The sequence below is a fragment of the Panthera tigris genome, chromosome B2 (genome assembly GCF_018350195.1).
Source record: "Panthera tigris isolate Pti1 chromosome B2, P.tigris_Pti1_mat1.1, whole genome shotgun sequence".
NCBI lineage: Eukaryota > Metazoa > Chordata > Mammalia > Carnivora > Felidae > Panthera > Panthera tigris.
In genome coordinates this window covers 17028238-17051862 of record NC_056664.1, presented here as the reverse complement: position 1 = coordinate 17051862, position 23625 = coordinate 17028238, and the positions used below count along the sequence as shown (strand labels likewise).

The 23625-nt window shown below is 44.8% G+C and overlaps 1 protein-coding gene across 4 annotated transcripts in view; it reads right to left on the bottom strand.

The window, feature by feature from the left end:
* Window positions 1-1931: 1931 nt before the first annotated feature.
* LOC102970167 (androgen dependent TFPI regulating protein) overlaps window positions 1932-23625 on the bottom strand; it is an 83028-nt gene continuing 61334 nt past the window's right edge. Inside the window, exons 7-8 of one of the 4 annotated variants that reach the window (XR_006217483.1) lie at window positions 13836-14138; window positions 11665-12002 (exon numbers count right to left, since the gene is read on the bottom strand). Coding sequence is in view for 3 of the 4 variants with exons in the window: in XM_042985713.1 (XP_042841647.1) it covers window positions 19491-19525 (35 nt within the window). In the remaining variant the exon portion in view is untranslated. Of the gene's footprint in view, window positions 2088-11664; window positions 12007-13835; window positions 14139-19483; window positions 19526-23625 lie in introns of those variants that run through there. The other 3 variants (XM_042985715.1, XM_042985714.1, XM_042985713.1) reach the window with 3 other exon arrangements.

Here is a 23625-nt window from a genome sequence, read left to right as displayed (position 1 = left end):
CACCCCTGTCCCTTCCCTCTGTAGTTATGAACGTGGCCTGTGATGTAGCGAGGCCTTGTAGCTTTCAAATTTCCTCTGCAAATGATGCTTTCCATTGAGGATAATATAATGTCAGTGTTCCAAGGCTCAAAAGATAACTCAAAATAGCAAAACAAAGTGTAAATCATATTTCCTGGTTTACGTAGAAATGAATATGGTTGTAAGCACGGTACTTTGTGTTTAGAAAAATCGACCGCCAGTTTATACACCCCGTTCCCTTTATTCTATTACCGAAAAGTCAGAGGTGCGGCATTTAAACTTGAAACGTGCAAGGTTCCATGAGATAACTGGGAGGCTGGGGTTTGCAAATGCTTGGACAAGTTGCTGGAAACTGGCCCCAGATACTTTTGTAATGGACATTCTGAATAGTGGCTCTGTGCAAAAGCTTTGGTAAGGCTGAGAGCAGGAGAATACTGATTGGGAGCCCTCCACCCTACCAAGGGCCAGTTGGCCAGGAAGGAAAAGCACCGTAGTAGAAGCAGGTGGAAGGTGATATGAGATACATTGTATCTTCTGATTGTCACAACATGATGGTAGGATTAGTATCTCCTTTTTAGAAGTTAACAGTCACATACCTAAGGACACACGGTTAATAGGTGGTCAAATAATGATGATGGTGGGGCGCCTGGGTGGCTCAGTTGGTTAAGTGTGGGACTTCAGCTCAGGTCATGGTCTCGCAGTTTGCGAGTCCGAGCCCCGCACCGGGCTCTGTGCTGACAGCTCAGCCTGCTGAGTTGCGGGTTCTGTGCCTCCCCTTCTCTCTACCCTCCCATGCTCACGCTCTGTCTCTCTCTGTTTCTCAATAATAAACATTTAAAACTTTTTTTTTAAAAAATGATGATGATGGTGATGGTAATGACAATGAGGGGGAGATGCTACCTGTGTATCGTGCTTTTCTGCTTACAGAATAAATTATTATTCAATAAGTGAGATCCTTGGGTCCCTATAGTACACAGGTGATGCAGATTTTGTTATGATCATTTTTATTTCTGGTGTCGGAAAATTTGGACCAAAACAGCTTTTTAAAAATAAGTACTGAAACGTAATACTTATTGAAATAATGAATCAAAATCCCTCTTTCATATTCATTGCAGGCCCGCCAATTTTTAGCTATGTGACATTAAGCAAACGACTTAACTTCTATAAACCTTAGTCTCCTGGCACTAACTTTCCAGAGTATAAGGCATGAATGTGATGATCATTGTAAATTGTTTTGTATTGTTAGGGCTTAATAAATATTAACTACTTAAAAATAGTCATCATTAGAGGGGCTCCTGGGTGGCTCAGTCGGTTAGGTGACCAACTCTTGACTTCGGCTCAGGTCATGATTTTGGGTCACGATCGTGAGATTGAGCCCCAAGTCTTGGGATTCTCTCTCCTTCCCTGTCAGTTCCCCACTTGTTCTCGCTCTCTCTCTCTCTCTCAGAAAAGAAAAAAAAAAAAATCTTAAAAAAAAAAAAGTAAATAGTTACTGTAGAGATTCAAAAGTCCTTGTGCCTTTTTCATGGGATTTATTTCACAAAATTGTTACAAGAAATTTTTGAAGATTTTTTTAATTTTGTATTTATTTTGAGACACACACACACACACACACACACACACACACACACACGGGATGGGAGGGGAGGGGCAGAGAGAGAGAGGGAAGGAGAGAGAATCCCAACCGGGCTCTGCACTGTCAGCACAGACCCCAATCCTGATGTGCTTCAGCTCACAAACTGTGAGATCATGACCCAAGCTGAAATCAAGAGTCGGATGCTCAACTGACTGAGCCACCCAGGTACCCCAAAAAGACTTTTTAATTAGGTGGTCATATCCCTGAAGTGTACCATGGCATAACCAAGACAAGCTAGATTGAAGGTATATTGTCTACTTATGTATTTTGTGTCTCTTGTGCTTTCTCCTCAGTATATTAACTCAAGAAATACATGGTTAATGCCTCCTGTTTCAAGAGCTTACAGTCCAATGGGGCAACCATTTTTGTGGGCAATCCCAGTATAGTGGGGTGAGTGCCTGTTGACTCAGCAGTTCCACTGTTAATTATTTTCCTAGGAGAAAAGAGAAAAAGGTTCAATATGTAGCCGCAAAAGTACTTGCACAGGATTGTTCATGGCAACTTTATTTACAATGGCTCAAACTGTAATTGACTGCAATGTCTAACAGTAGGATTATGGAAAACCAGATTGTGATAAACCCATACACATTAAAAGCAACAAAAAGGATGAAATGTGGATGCACAGACATGGGAACCTCAAGAACATCATGTCCATGCTGAGGGTAAGAAGCTAGACACAAAAGAGTGCATGCTATGCAATTGATGCGAAATTCTATAATAGATAATGTTAATCTATGGTGAAAGGAATCAAAGTGATTGCCTGGGGTCGGAGGTGGAACAGGTTTTGACGGGGAAGGGGCATAAGTAACCTTTCTGGAGTGATGGAAATGTTTTCTATCTTGATGGAGGTGGGTGTGGGATAGGATTCAGAGGTGTATGCATTTGCCCGAAGTCACCAAATCAAACAGGTAAGATGTGTGCATTTCACTGTATATAAATTCTACCCTAATAACAAAAAGACTCTTAAGTCTTTTATGTTTTTACACTTTTATAAATGGTGTTTTTTTAAATCTTATTTCCCAAATATTTACTATTAATATATAGCAGGTCAATTACTTTTTGTATATTGACCTTGTGTCATCTATCGGTAAATCCACTAATTCATTCTGGTAGTTGGGCTTTTTTATGTCATTTTCTTCAGGTTCTGCACATGGTAAACCTCCTTCAAGCTTCCATTTCCCTTAACTACCCACTTATGTTTCCCATTTGTGTCTCTCTGTTCTACAGTTGGGATCATTTCTTTGATCGTCTTGTTCTCTGTAGCTTAGTTGATTCTGCCCTCAGACTCCTCCTTTGAGTTTTTAATTTCCATTTTTGTATTTTTCATTTCTGAGGTTCCGTTTGGTTACTTGTCAAATCTGTTAGGTCACTCTCCCTGCCCCCACCCCAAGTTCCTGTTTACTGTAGGTAGTTTTAATTCTCATTTCTTTAAACATAGCTATGTTATAATTTGCTTCTGATTATTCGGGAAACTTAAGTCTTTCAGGATCTGCTTAGTGAGGTTTCTTTTTTCTGCTGTTTTTTTTTTCTCCCACTGTTTATAACTTATTTTCTTGTGGCTAGGCTATCATGACTTTGCACTGCTCACTATCTATGAGACACGATTTTTGGTGGTTACCGTGGCTTGGGTGAAAGAGCTCTTTTTCAGTTTTGCATTGGCTTCTGCCAGACATGTGGGGACACTATCTCTCTGTAATCAATTCAAATTAAGTCATGGCTTAAAGTTTTCTGCACCACTCTTGGGTTTTTAATTTAGGTTATAATTTCTCAGGGGGCTAGCCTCTGGGTAGAACTACCCAGGGACAGATTGTGAGTGTGTGTGTGTGTGTGTGTGTGTTTCCCCACTCCTTTGCCCTATCCAACATTATGCCATCTCTATCTTGGGAGGTTTTTTTTATGGGGGCAGTGGGGGGGAGGAGTGGCTTGTTTTACTTCTGATTTATCTTTATCCTGAGGATTCTTCCTTTGGGATTCTAGGTTAACACAAGAGAGGTGTCTAATATTAACTTTTCAACCTGGTGGACACTGAGCTTTGACGTCTTCTTTCTCTGTACAGTCTTCAAAACAGGTATGTAAGTCCCCCAAATATGTCTTCAGGGCAGAAGGCTTTTGTTGCTTTTCTTGCCTTTATGGGTTCTTGGAGCCTCTTAGACTTGGTCTGATAATTTCCTAATTGTTATTTTTTTCATGTTTTTAAAGAGATTAGAAAATTATATTTTCCATTGATTTTAGCATGTTGGTTCAAATGGCCTAGCCCTTCATTATTGGAAATAGAGGAAAATAAAATTTTGAATATTTCTAATAGGTCCTTTTTCATAATGTCTAGGTATAAAAATACCTAAATTGGTAAATTTCACTATGTGAAAATTTAAAATTCTGCATAGGAAGAAATAAAGGACATAAAAAGGAAAGAAATCATAAGGACGAAGGAAAACAGACATTCAACAAATAGGAAGAAGTATTTGAAACTCAAAGAAGCTCAAACTCAAGAGAAAGGAGTGATTTTCTTAACATATTTAGAGCTCTGTATTATCGTTGACTGATGCATAACAAATTACCCCCAAATTTAGCAGCTTAGGACAACAAACATTTAGTACCTCTCAGTTTCTGAGGTACAAGAATATGGGAGTAGCTTAGCAGGATGATTGTGGCTCAGAGTCTATCGTAAGATTGCAGTCAAGACTGCGGTCAGCTGGGGCTGCGGTCTCATCTGAAGGCTCAGCTGGGGCTAGAGGGCCCCCTTCTAAGGTCTTTCATGTGAATCTTGGCAGGAAACCTCACATCCTCCGTAGTCACTTGCTGAAGGTGTCAGTTCCTCACCACGTAGACTTCTCCACCAGCAGCTGGCTGACGTTGCAGCTGGTTTTACTCCAGAACAAGTGACTCATGAGACATAGTCACCAAAAGAGAAGCCAAATGTGTTTTACAGACTAATATTGAAAATGACACACCATTCCTTCTGCCCTACACTGTTGGTCACTGAGACCACCTGGTACAGTGTGGGAGGTACCTATGACTGAATGTGGATGTCAGGGAGTGAAGGTCATCTGGAAAGTCTTAGAGGCTGCCCACTATAGGCTCCTGAAGTTCAATACAAAATAAAAAACCCCAAAGAGAAAAATAAAAGGTACAAAAGTCTGTGCATTAAAAACACATACAAATAATACATATTAAGATACATCTTAAACATGACAAGGGGTTCAACCTCATTCAAAGTAAGAATCATATAAATTAAAACTATAGAGAGATGCCGTGTCTACCCATAAAACTGTATAACCCACTCTACTTTTGAAGATTTAGGGAAACAGGGTCTCATATTTTGTCAGCAAAGGTAGACATTGGTGAAACCTCGAAGAAGAGTAATTTGGCAATAACTATCAAGAGTAAAAATACACATTTCCTTTGATCCAAAAATTCCATTTCTAGAAATTTATCCCAAGTATATTCTGGCACATATGCAAAATGATGTCTGTTTGAAGATCTTTATTGCAGCATTGACTTACAATAGCAAAAGATTGGAAACCATCTGAATTTCCATCTAAAGGGAACTGATTACACAAAGTATGGCAATATACATATAATGGAATTCTATGCATTTCGTAAAAAGGAATGCAGCAGACCTCTTTATACTGATTTAGAATTTTCTCCATCATGTACTGAAAGATGTGAAAGCAAGGTGCAGAAAAGCATGTTGTCACTTGTGAAAAAAACATATATTTATGATTGCACATGAAGGCAATATCTCTGGAAGCATATGCAAGAGACTGGAATTGTAGTTGCCTTTGTAGGGGGGGACTGTGTAGCCAAGGAATAAGGGTATGAAACAGACTTGCTTTTAATGCATTCATTATTGTATATTTTGAATTTTATAATGTGTGTATTAACCACTCAAAATAATTTTTAAATATATATATATATTTTTATAATTTTTTGAGAGAGAAAGAGAGTGCATGATTTGGGGAGAGGGGCAGAGGCAGAGAGAGAGAGAATCCCAAGCAGGCTCCACACTCCACACGGAGCCCAGTACAGGGCTCGAGCCCATGACCCTGGAATCATGACTCGAGTTAAAATCAAGACACTCAACCGACTGAGCCACTCAGGAGCCCCACATATATTTTTTAAAGTATGCTGTGATAAACTGAAATGATAGTGCCTTAAGCTAAGCTGACATCGATAGAAACAAAGAGAAGCAGAATTGGCAGGGCACGGTGAATAACTGTATCGGTGAGTGGGAGAAGGGAAAGTTCAGAATGGTGCTCAGATTCCTGGTACAGGACCTGAGCAGATAGAAGACAGAGAACCCAAGAGCATATCTCTTAGAAGAAATTTCTGTAGCTGATAAAAATTATCAAGTTTTAGTAAAACAAAACCCACATTTTAAAAAATTCAAGGCTATTCTTTTCTATATTGTACCATAAGCTTCTTGCAATTGGAGATTATACTTTAAATGTCCTTGTATCTCTTACAGAATCTCATATGGTGTTTGACTTGTTATAGATACACAGTAGATATTTGTTAGATGAATGTCTGAAGATGAAATTTGTAAAAATGTGTTTTATCTCTTCAGAAGGTAGATTAAATAATTGCCCAGATATGTGCCGAGGGTGAGCATCAAAGAGATTGAAAATAAAAAAATCTTATCATCTCTTTACCCGAGGGTGAAGGGGCACAGGTGGAGAAAAGATGAAGTTCATGCAGAAAGTTGCTTAATTGGAACAAGACACAGAACTTTCAAAACACAAGATAATTAGTTGTCCTATCTCTAAAATAAGGGGAAGAGCCCATTTAGCCACCAGAGGGCTCTCATCATTCCATTTCATTGTAGGTCTAGAATTATTCATGAGACAGACAAATGTAGTCAAAGACCCACAGAGACTAGATCTCCTCCCCCACCCCATTAAATTTATACTACCGTTGTAAGGACGTCCTGCCACGTCATCTTATTACAAGATGAGAGAATTGAAACTCAGCACATGTGCTTTAAAGGCTACATTTCCAAATGTCAAGGATTGTCTTGTGTGAATTTAAAACTGAACTTATCTCTAGGACCCTGTAACACGAGGACTGCTCGGAAGGTTTTCCCATATATGGGATGGCAAGAAGGAGGAAGTTGCAACGCACTGTATGCCCTGATGTAAACCACTCTAAAGTAGCAATGTTTGTTGAAATTTTAGGGCTTTATGAAGACTTACAGGGTTCCAAAAACTAGGATTACTAGAGTCTACGCATTTACAATTGTGTATTGCTTTCTCCCGCTTTTATTCTGCTGGGTGCTATGTAATGGTCTCTTATTTGTACTTGAAGTCAGGGAATTTTGGGGACCTTCTTGTTGATTTTGTGAAGGCATTCAGACAATTAGTTAGTGTCCGTTCCATTAATATCTTCTGACCCCCCGTGCCCTCATTAGCCGCTTTGTCCTCTGTGACTTAACACTGAATCTACAGGATCACAAATGATAACCTATAAATATCCTTCATTGGATTAATAGAGGCTTTGAGTTAAGCGAGCAGAGAAGGACGTGGATGTTTATCGGTTTCCAGACGCTGGGCTGTATTCTAGGTCCCTTAGGACATTCCATCCATACATTACAGTCACTCTAGCACAAGGTAGGTATTGTGCCCTCAATTTATAGATGAGGAAGCCCAGCTGTGAAGGCTGAATGAGTCACCCAAAATGGTAAATGTTGCGGTAATGGGACTAACTGAATTTTGCCTGCCTAGCGTGTTTGTGCTCTTTCTGACATTCCATTTCCCCCCTAAAATATGAACTCATGCCTTGGGCTTTCTTTATCTCTGCCTACCACCCTCTCCTCAAGCCATTCAGGGATCTTTGGTGGGGACTTCAGGCAGTGTCTCCCACAGTATCTCCTGGGAGTGTGGTCTAATGGTGGTTACAGCAACAGCACAAGGTCTCTCCCCAGGGTCTTCCCCCCCCCGCCAACTGTCCATCAACCATAGTGGACATAGGAGACAGCGACGAGACCCCAGCAGGTCTTTTGTAGTAACTGGTTTGGCCATGGCTGCTCTTCCCATTCCAGCTACTGATGACCTTTGACCCTGGGACAGCCTGCCAGGAAACACAGGTAGGGTTAATGGGCCACCAGATCAGTAACTGTGCTCCCTGATGGGAACTTTATGTATTGACCATCTGCACTGGACTTGTATAATAATTAGACTTGCTTCCAGGAGGAAAGCACAGGGGCCCAAAGTCAGGAGGACATATGCTTATGGGTTTGTTCTGATTCCTTCACACCTCCTCACCCAGTTCCCCTGGAAAGCAATGCTATAGGAGCAAGATGGTAACGTGAGGTTGGTTGTAAAATCTGTTAACTGTGGAGGACAGTGGCCTTTAGCACCTCAATCAGAAAGCCACACCCAAGACCACAGCCCTGTGGGGTCATTAGCACATGTGAAGATGTACCAGGCAGGCATCTTCCCTGTGCGGTCCAGCCCATCCCCAACTGAGGCAGAGCATTTTGAAACCCCAAGCCCCCTCAGAGTCACGTGTGGAACAGTCTTGCAAGTTCATTTTCCAAGCAACGCTCCAACACTAGGGTTTTCTTGCTGAAATCTGTTCCACTGAATGGGCTTATCCGAGGGAGGGCAGACTGTTGTGTCTTTGATTGGATGATGTAGGATTTTGGGCGATTCTTGAATGAAGGGAAGAGAGACACACAGAGAGAGAGAGAGAGAGAGAGAGAGAGAGAGTTTGGCAAACGGAAGCTGAGGGCTTATTATAGGCCTATGAGTCACAGGCACTGCAGGCAAATGATCTGGAGAGGGGCGAATGAGTGGGGGTAGGCGTGAAGCAGGGCTGGAAGGCAGACCCAGGGAAAGAAAGCCAGGGCAGGGAAGAGGAAAAGTAGAGTGGATTAGTCAGGGTTCTCCAAAGAAACAGAACCAATAAGGTTTAGTGTCTGTGTGCATATGTGTGTGCACATATATATGTGTATGTACATACATACGCGAGGGGAGGGCGCATTTTAAGTGATGGGCTCATGCAGTCGTAGAGGCTGGCAAGTCCAAAGTCTGCAGGGTCGGCCAGCAGGCTAGAGACCCAAGGGAGAGGCCATGCTGCAGTTCCCGTCCAAAGCCTGACCCCTGGCAGAATTCCCACAAGGGGCCCCCACCGTGTCCTTGCAGTCTGGGCTCTTTTGCTTCTAGGGAAGTGTGTTGAGGTCTAAGGTAAGCATGAGGATGCCCAACCACAAAGCCTGCAGAGGCCTTTGAACCGTTCTCAGGTCCTGGCCCCACACTCTGCCTCAAAGTTACATCCAAAGGAACCAGGCAGACAGTCACGCCACCAGATTTGCCGAGCATTAGGATGGCTGGACTCTAGAAGGCAGCTTGGAAAGAAGGTTCTTCCGGGTGATGTTTAAAACAACCTGAAACTTATTATGTTCAATCAGACTTCAGCTGCCACCGTGTCCGAGGAAAATCCAAGGAGAATTCCCATACATCAGTGCTTCCAACTTTGGCTGCACACTGGAGTGACCTAGAGGTGCTTTTAAAATTCCCAATGCCTAGGGTGCGCCCGGGTGGCTCAGTCGGTTGAGCATCCGACTTCGGCTCAGGTCATGATCTCACAGTTTGTGAGTTCGAGCCCCACGTCGGGCTCTGCGCTGACAGCTCAGAGCCTGGAGCCTGCTTCAGATTCTGTGTCTCCCTCTCTCTCTACCCCGTCTCCACTCATGCTCTGTCTCTCTCTGTCTTAAAAATAAAAATAAAACATTAAAAAAAATTTAAATTCCCAATGCCTAATCTATAGCCCAGATGGATTCAAATCTCTGGAGGAGGGATCTGGGCATAAGTATGTTTACAGTTCCCAGGGATCCCAAGGCTGAATAGTTCTGCTCTACTCCTCCATCAGCCTTCTGTATTTCTATTCAATGTCCATTTAACCCATTTTCGTGGCCATTCAAGCTGTGAGGCCCAGGAAAGAGGCTCTTCCACAATAATGAGGTTTTCTTGGGCCTACACCCTTCCCATATTGCTCCAGAAGCCTTAAACTGAACATGTTTAACATTTTGACCTTGAGGACACAGAAAGAAGGGTTAACCATCCAGACATTACGAAGCAAACAGAAGCAAGATTTGGTGGAGATCACACGGCATAAAGGAAAGGGGCCAAGCATCCAAAGCTACCAGACTGGGCTTGGATTCCATTCTTCTTGGGTAATTCCTCCTTGGGAAAACGCACCAACCTCACTGAGCCTCAGTTTCTTTATCCCTAACATTCGGGACAATAATGTCTACCTTTCGGGGCTGTGAGGAGGTCTAGAGGCAATGAACAGCAAATGACCATCTGTAGCAGGTTGTAGTTGAGACAGATGAGTGAGAAGAATTAAAATCTGGAATTTGAGAGGCGCGTGGGTCACTCAGTTGATAAGCATCCGACTCTTGATCTTGGCTCAGGTCATGATCTCACGGTTTGTGAGTTCAAGTCCCGAATCAGGCTCAGTGCGCTCTCTCCTCTCTCTGCCCCTCCCCACTTGTGTGTGTGTATGTGTATGTGTGTGTGTGTGTGTGTGTGTGTGTGTGTGTTCTCTCTCTCTCTGTCTCAAATAAATAAATAAAGTTAAATTTTTTTTTAAAAGCTGGAATTTGATATCCAAAGACCTCTGACCCTCAATTCCCTCATTTGCAAAATAGGGATAATGTTCTGGGTTGAGTGGCCTTTAAGTCCAGCTTGAACCTCAGCATGTAAACTTATTTAGAAATAGCATCTCTGTAGATGCAATTGGTCATTGATCATGTTCAAAATAAGTTAAATGAGAAGCGATCATCTCCCCTAGTCTCATAAATCAAGAGGTATACAAAACAAAGAGGACACAAAGAGATCACAGAGGCCTGGAAACAAATGGACTTGTGTAACTCTGAGTTCCTGCCCTTGTAGAGGGGACAGATTTCCTGGCTGACATGGTGTACTAGGAACAAAACTTCCTCTTTTTTCTTTCTCCAACTGAAGAGCCTCATCTGGAAAGCCATTACTTCTCCTGCTTCACCATTTTGGGGGGAGAGCCTGGCATCTCCATGGTGCAGGTGGATTTAACTCTGGAGCCCTGTATCTTTCTCCCCCAGGCACTGCCCCTGTAGCCAGGAAGGGTGCACTAGGCGATGGGGGACATCTCTGCAGTGGGGTGGTCTGAATGAGATCCTTCTGGGCTTCGGGGAGCCCTAAAGACAATGACTGGTGTCTTTAAAAGAGAAAGGAGAGGCAGATTTGGACACCGATTTCAGAATCCTGCCATAGTAAGAGACACAGAGACATGCAAGGTAGAATGTCATATGAAGACGGAGGCAGAGATTGGAGCAGTGCAGCCGCACACCAAAGATTATCAGGGGCCATCGGAAGAAAGGCTTCTTCTCTAGAGCCTTCGGAGGAAGCATGTGCTGCTGCCACCTTGATTTCAGACTGCTAGCCTTCAGCACTGGAAGAGGATAAACTATTGTTTTTAAGCTACCTAGTTTGTGGTCCTTCATTGTGCTAGCCCTGGGAAACTAAGAAAGATAATAATAGCTGTACTACTTCTAGATTGCTGCAACTATAAATGAATATATATTGTAAATATAATTATAAATATATTTATATTATAAATATACTTAAATTTAGCGATGGTAAATGTTAACTGGGGCTATCCAGATATACTGGATAAACACTCTAGCCTGATGTTCACTGGTCCTTGGAGGGTCTTTCAAGGGTGACCCTATGAGAGATGAAGTGACATGACAAATGTCGAGTGGAGAAGGGGGCAAGGTGAGAGGTAGTAAGGCAACCTGTCAAATGCAAGAGCTGCCCACACTGGGCATCTCCACCCACCAGCCAGGGAAAAGGGGCTGGCTGCCCTTAGATTTCAGGCACATGACCACAACCTCCTTGTAACACAGACAGAAGCACACTCACTCACGAATAGCTTAGAGCCTTGCTGGCTCTCATCCTCAGAGACCCTCCACCCTCATCCCAGAGCTGTACTTCCAGTCTCTTTCCCAATAAGGAACCACAGGACCAAGATTTACGTGCATGTGACATTTTCATTAAACCCCTCAGGATGTGCAGCAATCTTTCTTTATCATCGTTGTAAGTTATCCCAGGGCTCAACATGGCTCCCAGGTGGGCCCAACAGAGTTCATCTGTGAGTTGGAAGGACATTTGCAACAGGTCTTTTCTTCCCCATGGTGGGAGGTTTAGCCAGAAATCACCACTGTTGAGCAGGGAGACCATGACTGAATTGGCTGCAGACATATCTCTTGGCCTCTTCGTCTCTGTTTGGTGATCGGTGAGGGCACCAAGAGGTCGAAATGGCCAGACTAGAGTCCAGCAGAGGAAAATACAGGCAATGCCAATGTCATCTATCTTATAAAAAAAAAGAATTTTACTTCACCACATGACTTTACAAATTGGCAAAGATGAGAGAATGTATATAAAATGGCAATGTGAGTGCATTTTAGAATACACTTAAGGAAAATTTTCCAATGGAACAAAACACAACTAGATGGGGAGTTTTCATCATCACGTATCGGATTCCTGCCAAGGTAAAAGTCATACGGTATTTGTTTTCTTAACTCAACTTCATCTAACTTCATAATTTGAATCTTAATAAAATTAAGTGTTGAGTGAAAACAAATCCCCCCAGTGTCACCAGATGTATCAGCTCAGGTCAGACTTAAGCCTCAGCGGAAGGTTTTGTAAGCTCTTGTAGTGGAAATGTTTTTTCTCTTCTTCCTGTCTGCATCTCAGAGGGGCTGAGTCTAGCAGAGCAGCTGTTAACACAGCGAGCGGGAGAAGCAAGGCTCACTTCTATATTCCCACAGACACTACAGGCAGAAAGGCTGCAAACCCCTAACCCCAATGCGAGTGGCCCGAGCAGTGAGCACCTCGTCCCTGTCCTCAGACCATGCGTGCATATGACCCAGGCACAGTAGGCACTTGCTCAATGAATGAATGAATCCTACTGAACGGTGGAGTGCTATGTCATTCGTTGCAACCTTATTGCTGGATGAAGAAGTCGGTTTAATGAGGGGACATCTGCATAGCTCAGCTGATTGAGCATCCAACTCTTGATTTCAGCTCAGGTCATGATCTCATGGTGGCTGGGTTCAAGCCCCGTGTCGGGCTCTCTGCTGACAGCTCAGAGCCTGAAGCCTGCTTCTGATTCTGCGTATCTCTCTCTCTCTCTCTCTGCCCCTTCCCACCTCTCTCTCTCTCTCTCAAGAATAAATAAATGATAAAAATTATTTTAATTAAAAAAATAAACATTTAAAAAAGAAATCAATTTTAATGGTCACAATTTCAGGCAACATTTCAGGTGATAGAATAGAAAATAATAGGATAGAGAATGGTCTGTCACACCTATTAAAGGTGTGTGTATGTGTTTCTACGGAGTCGTGATGTAAAATGTATTTCTGAGGTATCAGTCGGGAAAGACTAAAAGCCCTTGGTGAAGTGGAAACTGTGGGGGCCTTGAGTTGGATGGATCTGGGTTTAAATTCCCACACCACCTTGACTGAACTGAACATGTTATTTAAATCTGAGTGCATCGTAGCGTGTGATGCATCATACTCTGTGTATGGGCGGGTAGAGTGATGAATAAGCCATGCCCCTTGCCCTCAACGCCACTCAGTGTACCTTTAATAGGTGTCAGTCTATCTTGAACACTTCAGGAGGTCTGGGACTGGTTGTGAAGATGTTTGGGTAAGAAGGAATCTCGGGAAGTTCAACCAGGCTGAAGCTCTTCAAGGGCCAATGGAATCCAATTTTTTTTTTTTTCTTTGCTCTGCCTCCTCTCTTTTTAAGAATGGTGACAATCCAGCACTAACTTCTCTCTCTAGCTATAAAGCAAATTTAAATTCCGGTAGTGCCAGCCAGACAATCAAGACTAGAAACATCGAGAATGGCGTGTCACAGCTGTGCCTCCTCTTTCCACTCCTCCAAAGGCTTGCAGAGTTTTGTTGACCCGTCAGTGGCCAAGATCATTGTCTAGCTCTATCTTGGGGCACACTAACCAAAGATTAGCTCCCGCAGAGTGGGATGGAGAGCCAGGAACCCACCCCCAGGCATCTCTTGGCAACTCACATGGTAAACCATTGTGAACTAGGCAAGTTTGTTCTTGGAGTCTGCAGCTGACCCTCTCTGAACCTATTCCTTTTCTCCCAATATCCTCATTTCCATTCTGCTAAGCATACCTTTTCCCGTATGAACACTTTCTTTCAGATCGCCAAATATCTCTCGCTGATCATTGAACATGAATGAGAGCAAGTCCATGGGTCCCCTCTCTCAGTTATGTGTTAAATGTGTCTCTCCACGTCCAGTGGAATACTTTATCCAGGTGAAGGGTTGCTTTGTATATCAGTGAGATATTTGGAGTGGCAGAAAGACCGGAGACCTTTTCCACGGTCCCGAAGAGTCATACCCTGGGAGTGGCTGAAGAAGTGTCAGTTCAGACGAAGAGTCAGACTAGACCAAGACTCAATGATAGGAGCGATTATCTGTGAGAAAGGGGTGAGAAGGAAAGGAAGATAAATTCTGAGGTAAACACGATTTGTCTTCAGTGGTCTCCTTTCTTAGGGATAAGTCTCCCTGATTTGGATCAGTGCCATGTAGGTGCTCCTTGGGGCAATCAGGGCTATCCAGTCATTCCATCTGGAGCTCCATCCGTGTGCAATCTTTATTCCCCAAGCCATTCCTTGTCCGATTTTCCCCTTTATCAAAAAAAAAAAAAATTATGTTTGATATTTTGATTACAGAATATGCTTCATCCTGAAATGTGCTTTCTACTTCCGGGTCCCATGAAACTATCACCTGGCCATCACTGTTAACAGGATCCTTGGATCGAACATGGAGACAGTATCTTAAGTGAAACAGCAGCTCTCATGTTAACAGTCTCAGCTTCTGGCAGAAGGGTAGACCCCTGGTGACGATGCCCATATGATTATGAGGCTGTAACCAACCCTCAAGTCAATCCTCTGTACATATTTCCAGTACTTTCTCAGGGAACAGAGTGAGGCCTCGTGAGGGATGCAGACAACTCGACATGGCTCAAGTTCTCCATGAGCTTGGAGTCAAGTGGGATGGAGAATCTTGGATGTCGCCACCACTTAAATAGTCTTATTCACTCATGATAGGTATTATCGTGTGACTTGAAAGAACCAGGCCTCAGAAATGTAAACTATTTCCTCCAGATTGCAAATACATGGTGCGGGGTGGAGTCTGCTAGGTTCCGAAGCTCACCTTCTTTCCAGCAACCCAACCGCCATGGGGACAGAAGCCAAGAGGCTGGATGGAGAAGAGAGATGTCGTACTGGGTGGGACTGGTACGTCCCACTCTGGGGTGCGGAGAAGGGAATGAGCCTGGCGTCTTGGGGAGCTCGAGGGAGCTTTTTAGGAGACTGGGCACTGGCTCCCACCCAAGCCGGAAGCCACAAAGGACAACTGGCTTATACGATGATAGCTGGGTGGAGAGAGGTCTTTCCAGGTAGGGAGACCAGTTGAAGGAAAAGCTTGGAAATAGGAATAAAATCACGCTGGAGGCCCAAACAGGGGGCCCTGATTACTCCTTGTGGGACACTTGGTCTTTCACCTCCTCTTAATTCAGCCGAGGGACGGAGGGGCAGGGCAGGAGAGGGTTTCCCCAGCCTCAGGGACAGGACCTCCGCAAACCTGGCCTTGCCCACAGTCTTATCTGGAGCTGCTGCCTCAAGAGGAGGAGGATGGGGGTCTCCAAGGTGAGGGGCTTTTGCTCAGAAGGCCCTGATGACGCAGGTTGCCAGTTTCCGGGGGGAGGAAGGCTGAAGGAGCCAGGTGCTGCTATATTCCCTATTTGGAATCCTGGCCAGTTTCAATTTACATAACACAGCTTAATCCGCAGAAACCGGAGCCCAGGAGGCAGGTTCTTTCTCTCTCTCTCTCTCTCTTTTTTTTATTCTCCGAGACACGGAAACCTTTATTTTCTCCCTACACCACAAACCGGTGCTGTTAAATAATATTGGATAATTGCACCTGTCGTACTCCCCATATTGTGCTGAGGAAAAATAATTGCCGGTTTTCTGCTTTGCAGTTGAGCTGTGACTTCGTCATTTGACTCGGAGCATGTCATTTTCTCCCATTTTAGACTGTGTACAGGCAAACTGTGTGAAAGGACTCACAGATAGCAGTCCTGCGTGTGTGAGTGGGCGCAGGCCTCATTCAGCAATGATTTCTAATTTATACAGCATTGAGAATCCACAGCTATAAATAAACAGTTCTGACTGGCTTTGCTGCCTACTCAAATGCTTTATTAAAAAAAAAAAAAAAGAAGAAGAAGAAAAGAAAGAAAGAAAGAAAGAAAGAGAAAGAAAAAGAAAGAAAGAAAGAAAGAAAAAGAGCCACCAACGCATGAGAAGGGAAAACAATGTCTGGGTACGGATTCTGGTTTCTGCCACCCGGGCCCCGGAGGGAGAGGCCCAGGCTTGGGACGGGGGGGTTCAGCGCTCAGCCTGGAGGCCTTCTGGAAGCCCCGCCTCCCCGCTCCTCCCTCAGCCCCCTGGGCTCCCCACGTGCAGGCACCACGTGTTCGGGGATTACAGTATATGAAACTGACTTCCTGTTATGACAAGTACTGCGAGCGAGTAGGTGCAGGGGAGCGGAAAATAGCTTGAGAAATGGATGACCCATTTGAGGGGAGGATGGGGTTAATGGATCGTTTAGGCAAACAGGAGAAGTCTTCGCCTCGAACTGAAAACGGGAGTCGTGCGTTAGGTAGCCACTCCAGAACGTATGGCCCGGTCGTGAGGCACCAGAGTTGCTTTTCCCTCTGCCGCCGGGGATGACAGTTTCCACCCAGTTGGGGGCCCCTGACCACCACCTTCTTCGGTCCAGCCCTGCTGACGTACTAATACATTTTTGCTTTTTTTTTTTTTTTTTTTAAGTGAAAGCTTTCAGATGGCCGGTTACTGCTTTGCCGTGTAACCAAGAGGTGGGAAGGCGGGTTCGGGAAGCAACCGCCCCTGTGACCCTGGCCCAGTCGCTTCCTTCCTCCGAGACCAGGGGAGCCCTCCAGGCCAGCTCTTCCAGCCTTGCGAGGCCCACGTGGTTACGCATGTTACGTCCCAGCTCTGCCTTCAGTGGCCGGTTGGTGGCTTGGAAAAGGCTGTGGTGGAGTGTTTACGTGGTGGAGTGGGCAAAACACTATAAATCAGGGCCTTACACTTTCTTTTTCCTGGAGAGTTGACTTTTTTTTTTTTTTTTTTAGGTTTTCTTCTAAAGTTTATTTATTTCGAAGGAGAAAGGACATGGTCACGTGTGCATGTGCGTGTGCATGCTCAAGTAGGGGAGGCACACAGAGAGAGAGAAAGAATTCCAAGCAGGCTCCCCACCGTCAGCTCAGAAGCCCTACACGGGGCTCGATCACACGAACCGTGAGATCACGACCTGGGCCAAAATCAAGAGTTCTTCGTTCAACCGACTTAGCCACCCAGCCCCCCACCCCCACCCCCGAAAGTTAATTTTTAAACATTCACAGAGCACACCAATATCAGAAACTCCGTTTGTTCATCTGGAAAATGAGAACCTAATATATTTTCGACTTATATTTTTGTGCGGGTAGAATGAGACCATGGGGGTGAGTGCAGCTTGTAAATTACATGCCCCAGTACAAATATTATCGCCGATTCTCTCACTGGTGGGTGTTGTTTTCTAACCACGCAGGGCCTGGCGTAGCCTTACGCAGGCAGCAAACCCTGCGGACCTCGTAATGCTATTCAGTGCTCATCGCAGGTATTCTGCCGATTTTCCCTTTACCGCGGCACCCTGGAGCCACCTAAGGGCTGATGTGCGTGCCCAACCGGGAGGTGGTTCTGAGGGATTTCTGGTGTTGGAATGGCTGCTGCACTTTGGTCAGTCATGCAGAAATCAAGGTTTCATTTGTTTCCAGGGACAGCGAAGCCACAGAGAGAATTCTGCGGGCTCTTTCAGGCCAACAGCTCACAATCGCTCTGATAAGTATGCAGCCCGAGTCAGTTTGGGGGTGTGGAAAATGTGGGTGATCCCCTGCGGGTTTCCCATTTGGGGAATTTCCGCCTTGACAACTGCTTCGGGGCTCCTGCGGAGACCAGGTGCTTGGAGCAGTCAGGCAGCAGCAGGTATAGGAAAGGAGGCGGTCGGTGTTCTCAGCTCAGCCCAAAAAGAGTGGAGGCTCATATCTATATATTAGTGGATCAAGGATTAGGAAGACAGCAGGTTTCTCTGTGCCTGCCCTAAGCTTCCTGTGGGCCGCCCGCCCTACTGTGTCAGTTGGCGGCCTTCTCTGACACTTCAAGACTTCTTGGTCTTTCTGAGGTTTTCTGGTGTTGGGATAGATACCGCACGGTGGCTGGTCAAATGGCAGTCAAGGCTTACTGTGATTCCAGGAACAGTTTTTACCAAATGTTACCGATTGTTGCCAAATTTCTCCTGTACGGCGTTAGGTTAGGAAGCCCAAGCACAGTCTACTCTGGGGCCCACACCCAACCCACCGGGACCTGGTGACACGCTGCCAGACTCCAACATGTTGACCCACATGTAAACCCTTGTTATCCATGTTCTTTACAAAATGAAGGCCCAGTAAATAAAGACCCTGTAAAGAAAGACCCACAAGGGGCGCCTGGGTGGCGCAGTCGGTTAGGCGTCCGACTTCAGCCAGGTCACGATCTCGCGGTCCGTGAGTTCGAGCCCCGCGTCAGGCTCTGGGCTGATGGCTCAGAGCCTGGAGCCTGTTTCCGATTCTGTGTCTCCCTCTCTCTGCCCCTCCCCCGTTCATGCTCTGTCTGTCTCTCTCTGTCCCCCCAAAAAATAAATAAATAAAAAACGTTGAAAAAAAAATTTAAAAAAAAAAAAAAAAAGAAAGACCCACAAAAACCCCCTAGGAAGATCAAAGTAGGGTTCACGGATGTGCGTTGTTAGTCAACCGGCAGTCAGCTTTGTTAAACCATAAGAGCTCACTCAGCGAGGTGTTTTGTACCAACGTGTTCTCGGGGCGCCTCAGGGCCATGTCACTTCCCATCACTTGCTCCCCAAGAGGTACATTTATTTGATGAAGTAATCCACATTTGAATGGAAGAGATGTTGATGACATTGCTGTGTCCCGTCTTTGGACCTGCCCCAGTTGCTCGCTCCCAAGATGGACAGATTTCCCCATATTTTTTTTTTACAACTTAACTGTCTCATTGCACCAATCAGTTTGCTATCCTGTGAGGTGGACAGACAACTTCGGCAGCACCCGTCTCCCTACATTTATGTCTAGACTGTGGAAAACAAAATAGATGAGCAATCCGTGAAAATGACTAGTTTACGAAAATACTTGCTTTTAGGAAAGTTGGGGTTATTAAAAATGGCACCGGACTGAGAAGTAGAAGATCGGGGGGACAAATGCGATTGTCTTTGGCCCTCATGCAGGTTACTTTTTATCTAGGTCCTCAGCACCCTCCTCTCTAAAGTGAAGAGTTTTGACGACCCTAAGTTGCTTTCTGTCTCCTAAGCATTCTCTAACGCCAAATTTATGCAAATTTCCTTGGCCTTTGGCCAGATTTTGACCGCAGAGGCCAGAAGAAGGGAACAGATTCTGAGACTGCAGTTGTTTTTGAACAACTGTCCAGTAAAACCTTTACATGTCCAGTAAAACCTTTCAAAAAACGAAGAGTCCCCAAATTAAGCTACCTTCAGAAACCCTCCTATTAAATTTAATATCATCCTCTGTCCTTTCTGCCTTCCTATCTGACTCTATCACCTCCCCGCCAACCAGAAAGAAAAGAAAAGAAAAAAAAAGAAAAGAAAAGAGAAGTATCTCATGTTTTCTTCCTCTTTTGTTCTTAAAAAATGGCCTGTGATCACTTCCTCTTCTTCCTTGGCTGGATCATGTCACCTGCACAATGAAGAACAGAGAGAGAGAGAGAGAGAGAGAGAGATCAGACTTCAGGGTTTCCCTAATGGGTATTCTTGTGTGAATAGACATTCACTGTGCCTTGGGCCAGTGGAAGATCAAGGGCAATTATCCCAAGGCAAGTAGATGCACTTTACGAAGTTCTGAAAACCTACCACCTCTCCAGAGAGGGTAAGAAGTGACTCTGTTGTCCTCATTTGGTGCTTGGCTCACAGCTAGCCTGTTGACCAATGGTTCCATTTGCCTTCAAGGCTTCTGCATGTCTAATGTGCACTGACTGATGTCGCTTTTGGTCAAGTCTTTACAGGCGGCACACCACCCATCGACTAACTCGGAGATTTTTGCAAATTGTTGCAATCTTTTCGGAGATGAAGAGACATCAAATTAGAGGAGAAATAGAAGAGTGGCTATTCACCTATTTAGGGTTCATTCCGCAACCTCTCATCGAATCACCTTATCAGGATGGAAAAGTACTGGCATATTAGATTCTAGTAAGCTCTTGAGAGGGGCATTCTTCTACTGAAATTATAGCATTAGAGTTCTAGAATCACTTCCATTCAGCCAGGTTGGTACCTCCGTCTTTACTGATCATACATCTTCACACAAGCTCTGAAATGTCTAACACCTCACGAATGCATTATCCTTTCCACCTGTTGCCAAATGTTAACAATCCTACTTTGAAAGCTTTTCTCAAGTCAGCCTCTCCTTGCCCATTCCAGAGCCCTGTTAGTTCTGGCTTTGTGCCACAGCGACCTCATGCCCCTAGTTTCATGCTTTACCCTTCAGATTCTGCCCCCTCCATCAATTATATCCTTAAATATCTTCTACTAATTTTATTTTGCTAGAAGTCCCCTTCTCGGGGGCTGTAGTGACTGATGACCTGAAATCCCCCTTATCACACTGATTTTCTAGGACAGCAGACTCCTAATCACACAGCCTTTGGGGCCATCCTGCATTCATGTCTCTCAACACTTAAGGACAGTCCTCTCTCTTATTCTTCTACTCATCAATCCAGATACCCTCAGTCACTCCAGAGAAGCCTTCTTAATATATCCAGCTTACAGGCTTCATGTCATTTTCATTTATGATCTCACTTATTTTTCATTTTCCATGTAGTTTCTCTCCTCCCCAGGTCTCTAACTACAAACAAAGGACCTCCTCTTTTCTGAAGCATACCCATTTTGTCTCTAATGAATCCTTTTTCAGCTAAATGACACATTAATTCCTTCCTGTTCAAGATCTTGGGCAACATAAGCTTCTCACCTTTGTCCCCCCGCCTCCCCGCTGTCCCTTTGAAGGTTCCTAAAACTCTCTTTATCCATGCTGTTTACCAACCCCCCAGCCCCTCAAGTGTAACTGTAACCATAACCATACTTCTGCAACCCCAGTTGCCAATGATTGGAGAGTCCTTCTCCATTTAAGAAACACGACAGAAACTGAAGACTTAGAAAGAGCCCAGGACCGGAAGTGGTGGCAGGAAGTTCCTTTGTGGGAGGAGCGCAGGTGGCTCTTTCTCCTGGATCAGAATCTCCCACGTCTAACACTAAACAGCTAGACGGAGCACTGAGACATTTCCATATACCCACAAACACATTAGAGAAGGCATCGGGTATGTCTCTGTGTGGACTTCCAACAATCATTTCTTCTGTAGTGACCTCCGTGGTGTGAACATCACAGAAACCATATTTTTCTTTTTGTTTCTGGCAGGTAGGGGTGGGTCCTTAGTCCTGGATTCTCACAGAACTGAGAGGTCTCTAGTCTTCTTTGAATGCTCAGAATTGGTCTCTGACCACGATTCCACAGCACGTGGCTGGAGATAAAGGAACCGTTGACTTAGTAATGGATAGTATTACCTTACGCAAAGTTCACAACAAGGACTCCAAATTCTGACAGGGAAACAATGTTTGTTATCGCTCTTTTCTTCGTGGCAGGACGGTTCTTCCCGCGGGATGCCCACTAGGAGTTGGCAGGGAGTTAGGGAGCTACGTCCACCCCTGCCTCATGTTAGTCCTTTCTTAATCTTCTGTTAGATACCAAGGAGGAGAGACATTTTAGGCCAAGCATTTAACGTTTGTCTTGTGCAAGATCCAAACGTTTTCTGCCGTCATGGCAAAAAAAAAAACACAACCCATTCTTTTAACCAACATCACTATGGGTACCATATGTAATTATATTCCTTATTATTCCAATAGTCAGAAAACAGAGTAAGTAAAAACATTACATTCACAAAGATTTACACCTATGTATCTACAATCACAAAAGCTACTGCTGCTAGACTTTGAACTGAAAACTTGAAGAATATTTGCCTAGTTTATGCGGGTTGGCTTGGAAAAGGGTGAGAAGGCAGATGGCTGGGGAGATAGGAGGTGTTAGAAGAATGAGGTTTGCACATGAATGAGTAAAAGTTTCAGTGCAGACGTAGCAGGAAGGCGATGGATTCGAGGTTCTGGCTGGAGAAACCCTCGTGAGGAAAGAGGCAGTGAAAGGAGGAGAAGCAATAATCCAGTTTGGACTCTGTTTGAGCTGAGGGAGATGAAATCAGGGCAAGAAAGGCAAAAAGGAGATGCAATTTTGTTGTTGACTGAATGCTGCTCCTGTGAGACCACGCTTTAGAAATACATATGGACTGGGGCACCTGAGTGGCTCAGTCAGTTAAGCCTCTGACTTTGGCTCAGGTCGTGATCTTAATGCTCGCAAGTTCGAGCCCCACGTTGGGCTCTGGGCTGACGGCTCAGAGCCTGGAGCCTGCTTCAGAGTCTGTGTCTCCCTGTTTCTCTTCTCCTCCCCCGCTTGTGCTCTGTCTCACTCTCTCGAAAATGAACAAACATTTAAAAAAATAAAAAATAAATAAAAAGAAATGCATATGGAGTCATCTCCTGATAAGATTCTTTTGTGAGGAAATGATCAGGGGCAATATGCAAGAGAGAAAAAAATCGCAAAGCAAATATCTTCATGTATAAAACTAAAGAGGTTGACTAGATGGCCTCTAAGCAGTTTCAACAATGAAATCTCCCTTTTAAAATATCTGGTCTACAGGGGCCCCTGGGCAGCTCAGTCGGTGAAGTGCTGGGCTCTTGATTTCAGCTCAGGTCACTACCCCAGGGTCATGGTATCACCCTGAGTCGGGCTCTGTGCTGAGTGTGGAGTCTCTCTCTCTCTCTCCCCCTTTCCTGCCCCTAGTCTCATTCACTCTTTCCCTCCAAATAAGTAAATAAACACTAAAAAAAAAGATCCTGTCTACAGAAAATAGTATTAAAGGAAGGCCTTAACGTTATTCTGTCCTAGCCATAGACAAAGTCCCTTGGTTAGACTAGAATTTTCAGTTTATAAACTCTCCTTAGGAAGGCGAGGATTTGTGGTCTCAGGCCCTGACAAAGGATAGTCTGATTCCGGGCACAAGTCTCTCAGGAATGTAAGAAGAGGGGTCAGGGGCCAGAGATAAGCTGATTACGTCTCTGGCCACAGCTACATATAAGAGGCTTTGCCATGATGTCCTGGAGGCACTTAGCTCCTTCCTGTGCCTGACCTGTCTTGTGGGTTGTGTTTCTCTTCCTGAGGAAGAGACCTGCATCTGGACGTCAGCATTCTTGTGTCTTATCAAGGAGAAAACAAGAAAAGAAAGAAAACTCAGTACTTAAATGGCAGACAAGGAAGCCTGAACCGGAATCCCTTGACAGTCCCTTTCTCCAAATCAGGGTGGAAAGAATATGTCTGGGGCCTCCCTAGGTGCTCAGACATGGCGGGCCAAGCTTACACCAATCTGCCAGAGGCTGTTTCACCTTGCCTGATTCTACTATCGTTTGAAATGTATGTTCCATCTAACTCGGCCCGAAAAGTAGAAATCGAATCTTTCCTGGTGGACGTCTGGTCCCCCCAAAGTGACCCAGTGCTGGTCCAGTCCTCTGTCCTGTAACACATGACAGCTAGCACAAGAAGGGGGGTGAGATGGCGACAAGTCAGGCAGGGTGGCCCTCCGGCACCGCCTGAGAGCTCTTCGGGCCACAGCATCCCCTTGGAGACCAGCAAGACCTTCCTGAGGGCCTGATAGCATTTGTCTCCCTGCACACAGGGCCGGTCCCGTG